This window comes from Bison bison, unplaced genomic scaffold, assembly GCF_000754665.1.
Source record: "Bison bison bison isolate TAMUID 2011002044 unplaced genomic scaffold, Bison_UMD1.0 scf7180017864163, whole genome shotgun sequence".
Classification (NCBI taxonomy): domain Eukaryota; kingdom Metazoa; phylum Chordata; class Mammalia; order Artiodactyla; family Bovidae; genus Bison; species Bison bison.
This window is the reverse complement of record NW_011494735.1, coordinates 7,033,590-7,043,033: the sequence shown is the minus strand read 5'-3', so window position 1 is coordinate 7,043,033 and position 9,444 is coordinate 7,033,590. Positions and strand designations below refer to the sequence as shown.

Here is a 9,444-nt window from a genome sequence, read left to right as displayed (position 1 = left end):
GAGGTGTTCCTGTTTGCCAGCTGTTCCAGCATTTTTACATATGTGTCACACCTCTCTTCATGGAAGTATTGGAATGTAGATATGACCTTCATTATCACAGGTGGGAAGACTGACTCAAGAAAGTAAATTTCATACCCCCAGTGAGTATCAGAGCTGGAATTCAAGCCCAGATCAAATATCAAAACCATAGCTCTTCTCTTCCATGGTGCTTTTCAAGTTTATGGCAAAACCTTCCTCCTTTAGAAAATTATGCAACCATTAGTGTTGTGTAGGGCTCAGTATAGAACACTAAAATATATCCAAAGCACCAAAAAAGGTCATTTTTTTTTTTTTGGCTTTTTAAAATCACTGTTTATTCCATTTGGTAGAGGGTTTTTTATTCCCATACAAATATTTGCAACAATTTTGAATTCCCCAAAACCATACATAGACGATAAATACCATGCTATTAAAGTATTAAATTTGTACAAAAATACTTTACAGTTTAATACTTGTTACAAATAAAAATACATATTTAAGTGACTCATGATCTTTTTCTTAACATGATTCTGCTTTATACTTTCTTGCCCTGGCGGTTCTGAAATATGATTGAAATAATATATTTCTTTGCACAGAAACAAAAGGTGAACTTTTTCCTTAAACAAAGGACACAGTGTTCAGATGCTTTGCTTAAGCAGTTGTTTTAATTATTGACCAAAATAAAAATGTTTGGAAAATAATTTTTCAGTATGGAGATTCTACAATCAATATACAGATCTATTATTTTTTAATATTCACCAAATAACAGTTATTAGTGTAACTATTCAAAATATCTGAACAAATGAAAACAGTTGCTGACAGACATTAAAAGCAACCGTCACAGTTTATTGCTTTGGGGGATGGTAATAATTGGCAATGCATTTTGTGAAAATGTATTTACAATTTCAGTCAGTGGCATGGCTCAGAACAAAAGACAGTCCAGAGTCATTTACGTACATGTGCTGTACACCCCTCAGTATAACCAGTTTTCAAAACATGTCAAGCAGTATGAGTTTCATTTGCCTATCCTTAAGATAAACCTCATTTTAATAGACTCTTCATTCTCTCTTAAATTCTTAGTCTTGAATTTTAAAAATAAGATAATTTAACTAATTCTCAGTGTTACTAAACACCCTAATTCATTACCAGAGAGTTTTCAGCTATTAAAAAAATGTGTCCTTAAAAAAAAAAAAACAAAAAAACAGGTCACAAGACATATCCTGTTTGATCATTTGTTGCATAGGGAATAGCATACATCTTAGTTAAAATCATTCCTATACTTGGGCAAAACATTTACCACCACCTATTATGGTCTCCTGCGTGCACCGTTGCTGAAACGTAAGATAATTTATACCTGTACCCCTCCCATAGCAGCAGTCCCAGCAGTTCACTAGGCTAGTTCTAGCAGAGCCAGCTTTATGAAAAGCCTTGTCAGTTAAATTCTTAACATGAATAACTTTGTAGTAAGAAACTGATTTCAAAGTGAATTAAGGAAATTATTTTAGAGAATATTTTCAGACATTTCTCTTTTTAAAAAGGAACAGGGAGATGGACTTGTGAAAAAAATGTCCTCTGATGTTAACTGTAGAGAGGGGTGGCCTGTTTTTCTTTTTCTCTACCATTGGATTTGGCAGGGGATTGCCTGTCATATACCATAGTGATCACCAACAAAGAAGCCTCTTCAACTTGAAAAGGGAAGTGAACATGAGCCATGAGAGATTTAAAAGACCCCTGTGCTTGCGGTTAATGCCACGCGATTATCTGTGCTTCAGATGTCACAGAAATCTTAAAGGGATTTGTTTTTTAGCACCATGTAGATATTGTCTTTTGTCCCGCTTTATAAGAAGCGTTGCTATAGTGTATTAGTGGGTTCTCGTATCTCCAAATTACCACCGTGGCTCGGCTGTTGGAAAAAAGCACTGTTCTGTTCACTCCATTCTCCTCCTGGTAGAGTGTGTTCTAAGGACTTCTGTGAAGCCAGGGGGTTTCTACTAATAACCAGGTCCAGCTTATTACCAGATTCCGCTATGAGGGGTACGACGAGGCAGCAGTCAAAGTCTCTTGTTCGGACATGATTAACCTGAAATGGCAAGAAGCACCATGGTAAATTATTGTTACAGATAGAATTCCCAGAACCCAGAGTAACATTTCAGATATAACCGGTTGATAAGAGTCTCGAAAGTGCTTAAATGAGCACTCTGTACAGAGAGTCTATCCCAGCCCTGAGCACACTATAAGAGGGGTATAAGCTTACTTATTCTCTGCTACTAAACTGTAAGGCCCTTGATGGCAGGGAGCAGGGACACATCTAACATCCCCAAGCTGAGCAAATAGCCTTACTCATGGCAGGTGCTCCAAAGTGCTGTCATCCCCAATTTACGGATGAGGAAAGTGAGGCACATAATGGTTAGGAGAAGTGCCCAAGACCAGCAGTTGGTAAGTGGTCCAGAGAGGATGTTGGTGAGTGATCCAGCAAAGATGTGATCTCAGGCAGTCTGGCTGATTCCGAAGTTTGTGCTGTGTTTTGTTTTTTGTTTTCTTTCTTTAAAAAAACTTTTGGCTGCACCCTGCAGGATATGGGATCTTAGCTCCCAGACCAGGCATTGAACCCATGCTCCCTGCATTGGAAGGCAGAGTCTTAACCAGTAGACTGCTGGGGAAGTCCCCCACAGCTCGTGCTCTTGATGATACTGAACTACCTCTCTCAGTAGTTCTCATGATCCCGCCCCCTTCTGAGCTTGTACGTGTGCTCATCTTCTTTCATGTTTCCTTATTCTTCCCACCCCCACCCCAAGTTTAAAAATCATCTCCATGCTGCTTCCTTCCATTCCTTGACTTTTCATTCTCTCTCCCATTTTCTCAGTTTGGGACCTGACCATTATATTGTACTGTTGTTTAGTTGCTAAGTCATGTCTGACTACCGTTAGTTCTCTTTCTTACTAGAAATCTACCCTAGGCAACTTTATCCAAATCCATGTGTTCAGTATCCCAAATCTTTAGTTTTGTCTCTAACGTCTCTCTTTAGCAACAAATGCAAACTGTAGGCTGCCTTACAGACTGTCCACCAGTATGCACAGAGGCATTAAAGGCTCAGGTCTGGCACAAGTGTCTTACCCTTACCTCCTGGTCTCCTTTCCTGTGATCCTCCCCTTCTTCACCCTACAGCAGTCCACCTATGACATAATTGTATTGTCTTTCTGAATTATGAAATATGTCATTCTGCTTAAGAAATTAATATACCTCCAGAATAAAGTCTTAAAAGCTTGGCATTCAATGCCCTTCACAATTCTGAGTCCAGTCTGCTTTTATAGCCTCATCTTCCACAAAAGTAGGTATATCTCTAATTTATAGAGGTCAAATCATTTGTCCATCGTTATTTACTCAACAAATACTGGAGTATCTATGGAAAACGAAACTGTTCCATATTCTTAGGACAAGTCTAATTGTTATATTGCCATGGTAAAAAGATCATCAGAATTGGTTTTAAAACTGTCTAATGAATCAGTGTAAACTTGCTTTGGTGAACATGTGTGTAAAAGCCAGCCAGCAGAGCAGCCTCATGCTTTGAAAGTCAGCTATTTAGGGACAAACTCATTCTATTTGAATACACGTTCAAGACTGATGGCAACCTTTCTCCTGTTCCTGCAAAATGCTCTTCCTGAAAACTGGACATAAGATCTAGGAATTTGCTTTCCTCAGTAAAACCAAACCTGATCATGATATTACTCCATTAAGTAAAAACGGTTCAGCTTTTGGATTTTAGATACTGTGTGAGATGAGATATCAAACACTGCAAAATGGGAAATGGGAGAATAAGGTACTAGCATGGCAGTCCACCCCAGTTTTCTTGCCTGGAGGATCCCATGGACAGAGGAGCCTGGTGGGCTGTAGTCTACAGGGTTGCAAAGAGACTGACATGAAGCAACAGCACGCACACATGCCTATTCTCAAGTTTAGAATCTGCCGGGGAATGTATTCAGGGAAACACGCTGTTTCAGTAACTGGTAAATTCTACTAAGGGAAAAAGTGTCTATGCTCTCTAGGAGGGCCTCTGATCTGGTCTTGAGGCAAAGGAGGATGTGTGAGCACTGGTCAAATAAGACTTTAAAGAGTTAGATAAAATTTCATCTGAGGTCTTACCTGTAAGAGCCTATCGTAGGGCTTTAGCCCACCAAGATCTCCTGGCCCAGCTGGGCGAATATTTTTGACATAGACTCCTTTCTCCAGCAAGCCATCTGCTACACTGAATCCGAAGTCCTCCATGTCAGAGCCCTTGTAGAGGGTCACCTGGAAGGTGAGAAAATGTGAGACGGGGGCAGTGGGGGGCGGTATTTAGGTAGGTTGAGGACGAAGCATCTTTTCAAACTAATTTCAGTAACAATAGATTAGGCAGCTCCCCCCCGACCCCCCCAGTCTTGGCACTAGTGGTAAAGAATCCACCTGCCAATGCAGGAGACTTGGGTTCAATCCCTGGGTCAGGAAGGTCCTCGGAGGAGGAAATGGCAACCCACTGTATTGCCTGGAAAACCACATGGACAGAGGAGCCTGGCAGGCTACAGTCCATGGGGTCGCAAAGCAGCAGCCATGACTGAGCATAGCACACACACACACCCAATTGTGAAGATTTTTCTATTCTTCAAGAACATCCTTGGAATTTCCAAAGTCCCACTCAGAACTGGAAAAGGAGGAGACATGCTGGAGAGATTTTTTAAAAAAAACTTGCAATCATCAGGTGTATACAGGTGAGAATTTCTCAGGGGCATGTTCTTGTCTCTGTTCTGGAGCAACCCCAGGTGTTGGGAGAAGCCAGAGTTAGCCCTTTGCAGCTGGATATTAGGACTAAGCCAAAGACCTTTCCTTCCTGCTCACCATGCGTGGCGCTGTGCTGGGTACAGCGCTCAGCATATTCTCTGCCTCTAAGCAAGAGCCAGGAAGCCCATCATTGTATCTTCTCTGGTATTCTAATCAGTGCTTCAGTATTGTAGGCAAAAAATATTGTGAAAGGGAGAGAGGCCAAGATGGCAGAGTAGAAAGACCCTGAGCTCACTTCCTCTCACGAGCACACCAAAATCACACCTATCTGGGGAACAACCATCGACGAAAAAGACTAGAATATACCAGGAAATACCTACAACTAAAGGCAAAGGAATCACAATGAGATGAGGGTGGGGCGGGTAGGGTGGACTGGTGATATAATCAAATCCCATCCCCCCTGGGTGGGCAACCCACAAACTGGAGAATAATTATACTGCAGAAGTTCTACCGAAGTGAGCGTTCTGAGCCCCACAGTCTGGCTCCCCAGCCCAAGGTCCAGCATCAGAAGGATAAGCCCCCAGAACATTTGGCTTTGAAACCCAGTGGGGCTTAACTGCAGGAGCCCCACAGGATTGGGGGGAACATAGACTTCACTCTCATGCACACCAAGGGTGCACACAAAATCTCATGCATACCAAGACCCAGAACAAAAGCATCCATTTGACAGAAGGCTAAGCCAGACCTGCCTGCTGGTCTTGAAAAGTTTCCTGGAGAGGCGGGATCTTGGCTCACCCTGGGTACATGGACATGGATGGCAGACATACTGAGGCATATTCAGCCACGTGAACACTCCTGGTGGCTGCCGTACTGAATCATTAGCACCAAGACCTGGCCTCACCCACAGACTATAGGCTCCAGGGCTGGAGCAAGTGCACGCTTGGTCACTCAGTCATGTCCAATTCTTTGCAACCCGATGGACTGTAGCCGCCAGGTTCCCCTCTCTCTGGGATTTTCCAGGCAAGCACACTGAAGTGGGTTGCCATTTCCTCCTCCAGATCTTCCCGATCCAGGGATCAAACCCATGTCTCCTGTGTCCTGCATTGGCAGGTGGATTCTTTACTACTAGTGCCACCTGGGAAGCCCCCAGACTGGGATGCTTCAGGGCGAACAATGACCCGGGCAGGGACATAGCCCTGCCCATTAGCAGGCAGGCTGCCTAACTTCTTAAGGCCCAAAGCCACCTCTGGACTCACCCCGAGACAGGGCCTTCCCACTGGAGAGCCAAGACCCAGGTCCAGTCACCAGTGGACAGGCTTAGGCTTTCTCTTCAGGAAGCCTGCACAGGCCTCCAGATGAGCCTCACCCACCAGGGGACAGACACCAGAAGCCCGAAAACTATGATCCCACAACGCAAGCTGGACCCTACCCCGGTGCCAGCTGAGCCCTGGCCCTGCCCACTAGCAGGCCAGTGCACCCTTCTGGATACCACGAACTTCATAGCTGTATTGGGAAACTCCCCACCCTCCCTCTGACCCCCTAAATCACTGATCTGAAATGAGCTCTGAGGCCCCTGGGCCCTCCAGCCAGACTCTAGGAACCAGCTCTGCCTACTAGTAGTCCAGCACTAACCCCAGGACCTGACTTCACCTGTCAGTAGGTGGGCAACAGCCCGAGTCTTTGGGACCCTGTATCTGCCCACCAGTGAGCCAGCACCACCTCCAAGGCCTCCCAGGGTTGCACAATCAACCAACTGGTAACCTGGCCCAACTAAACAGTACGAGCAGCATCTGCATAGGGCAGGGCATGTCAACCAACCAAGCCTACTAGACTGCCTGCATGATCAGCCCACCACAAAGAAGGACCCTTGGAGCCCTCTTAGGGGGAACCCCTAGAGCATTTAGCTTCAGTGATGAAAGGGGAGTACATGGCTGGGACGCATAGGACGTCTCCTACAGAGGGCCACTTGTCCAAGGTTGAGAAATATAACTAATCTGCAATAGACATAAAAATACAAACAGCAACTGAGACAAAATGAGGTGGCAGAAGATTTTGTTTTAGATCAAGGAATAAAATTCCAGGAGAAGAACTAAATGAAGTGGAGAAAGATGATCTATCTGAGAAAGAGTTCAGAGTAATGATCTTAAAGATGATCAAAGAACTTGGGAGCAGAATAGATGCACAGAGTGAGAAGTTAGAAGTTTTCAATAAACAACTAGAAAATACAAAGAACAACCCAGCAGATGAAGTATGCAATAACTTGTATTGTATGAATGAAAAATACACTAGAAGGAATTAATAACAGACATTTGAAGAATAGTTAACACCTATTCTTCTGAAACTATTCCAAAAAATTACAGAGGAAGAAACAATTCCAAACACATTCTGTGAGGCCACCATCACCCTGATACCAAAACCAGACAAAGATATCACAAAAAAAGAAAAATACAGGCAGATATCACTGGTGAACATAGATGCAAAAAATTATCAACAAAATATTGGCAAACTCAATACACTAAAAGGATCATACACCATGATCAAGTGGGATTTATCCCAGGGATGGAAGGATTTTTCAGTATCCACAAATCAATCAGTGTGACATTACATTAACAAAGGATAAAAAGCATATGATCATCTCAGCAGGCACAGAAACACTTTTGATAAAAATTTTTATAAAAATTGATAAAAATTCAACATTCAAAGAAAAAAACTTACAAAACTTTAAAAAGAAATAAAATTCAACATCCATTTATGATTTTAAAAGTCTTCAGAAAATGGGCATAGATGGACCCTACCTCAACATAATAAAAGCAATATATGACAAACCCACGGCTAACATCATATTCAATGGTGAAAAGCTAACAGCATTCCCTCTGAGAACGGGAACAAAACAAGGATGCCTACTCTTGCCACTTTTATTCAACATAGTTTTGGAAGTCCTAGCAATCAGAGAAGAAAAACAAAGGGAATCCCAATTGGAAAGGAAAAAGTAAAACTCACTGTTTGCATGTGATATACATAGAAAAATCCTAAAAATGGCATTAGAAAAGTACAAGAGCTCATCAATGACTTTGATAAAATTGCAGGATTCAAAATTAACATACAGAAATCTGTTTTATTTTTGTATACTAACAATGAACTATCAGAAAGAGATATTAAGGAAACAATCCCATTTACCATCACATCAAAAAGGAATAAAATACCTAAGAATAAACTTACCCATGGAGGCAAAAAACCTGTACTCTGAAAACTACAAGACACTGATCAAAGAAACTGAGGAGGACACAAATAGATGAAAAGATATACCATGTTCTTGGCTTGGAGGAATCAATATTGTGAAAATGACCACAGTACCCAAGGCAATCTACCAATTTAATAGGATTCTTATCAAATTACCAATGGCATTTTTCACAGAACTAGAAGAAAAAAATTTTAATTTGTATGGAAACACAAAAGACCAAAAATAGTTAAAACAAGCTTGGGAGGAAAACATAGGCAAAACACTCTCTAACATAAATCACAGCAGGATCCTCTATGACCCACCTCCCAGAGTAATGGAAATAAAAGCAAAAATAAATGGGACTTAATTAAATTTAAAAGCTTTTGCACAACGAAGGAAACTATAAGCAAGGTGAAAAGACAGCCTTCAGAATGGGAGAAAATAATAGCAAATGAAGCAACTGACAAAGAATTAATCTCAAAAATATACAAGCAGCTCATGCAGCTCAATTCCAGAAAAATAAATGACCCAATCAAAAAATGGGTCAAAGAACTAAACAGACATTTCTCCAAAGAAGACATACAGATGGCTAGCAAACACATGAAAAGATGCTCAACATCACTCATTATCAGAGAAATGCAAATCAAAACCACAATGAGGTACTATCTCATGCCAGTCAGAATGGCTGCTATCCAAAAGTCTACAAACCATGAATGCTAGAGAGGGTGCAGAGAAAAAGGAACCCTCTTACACTGGTGGTGGGAATGCAAACTAGTACAGCCACTATGGAGAACAGTGTGGAGATTCCTTAAAAAACTGAAAACTAGAACTGCCATATGACCCAGCAATCCCACTGCTGGGCATACACACCAAGGAAACCAGAACTGAAAGAGACACGTGTACCCCAATGTTCATCGAAGCACTGTTTACAATAGCCAGGACAGGGAAGCAACCTAGATGTCCATCGGCAGATGAATGGATAAGAAAGCTGTGGTACATATACACAATGGAGTATTACTCAGCCATTAAAAAGAATACATTTGAATCAGTTCTAATGAGGTGGATGAAACTGGAGCCTATTATACAGAGTGAAGTAAGTCAGAAAAACACCAGTACAATATCAGATCAGATCAGATCAGTTGCTCAGTCGTGTCCGACTCTTTGCGACCCCATGAATCACAGCATGCCAGGCCTCCCTGTCCATCACCAACTCCTGGAGTTCACTGAGACTCACGTCCATCGAGTCAGTGATGCCATCCAGCCATCTCATCCTCTGTCGTCCCCTTCTCCTGTTGCCCCCAATCCCTCCTAGCATCAGAGTCTTTTCCAATGAGTCAACTCTTTGCATGTGGTGGCCAAAGTACTGGAGTTTCAGCTTCAGCATCAGTCCTTCCAAAGAACACCCAGGGTTGATCTCCTTCAGAATGGACTAGTTGGATCTCCTTGCAGTCCAA

At 42.2% G+C, this 9,444-nt stretch overlaps 1 protein-coding gene across 1 annotated transcript in view; it reads right to left on the bottom strand.

Moving 5' to 3' along the window:
* Positions 1 to 364: 364 nt before the first annotated feature.
* GRIP1 (glutamate receptor interacting protein 1) overlaps positions 365 to 9,444 on the bottom strand; it is a 464,606-nt gene continuing 455,526 nt past the window's right edge. Inside the window, exons 25-26 of the mRNA XM_010841627.1 lie at positions 4,159 to 4,305; positions 365 to 2,098 (exon numbers count right to left, since the gene is read on the bottom strand). Coding sequence (XP_010839929.1) covers positions 1,871 to 2,098; positions 4,159 to 4,305 — 375 coding nt within the window. The 3' untranslated portion in view covers positions 365 to 1,870. The remainder of the gene's footprint in view (positions 2,099 to 4,158; positions 4,306 to 9,444) is intronic.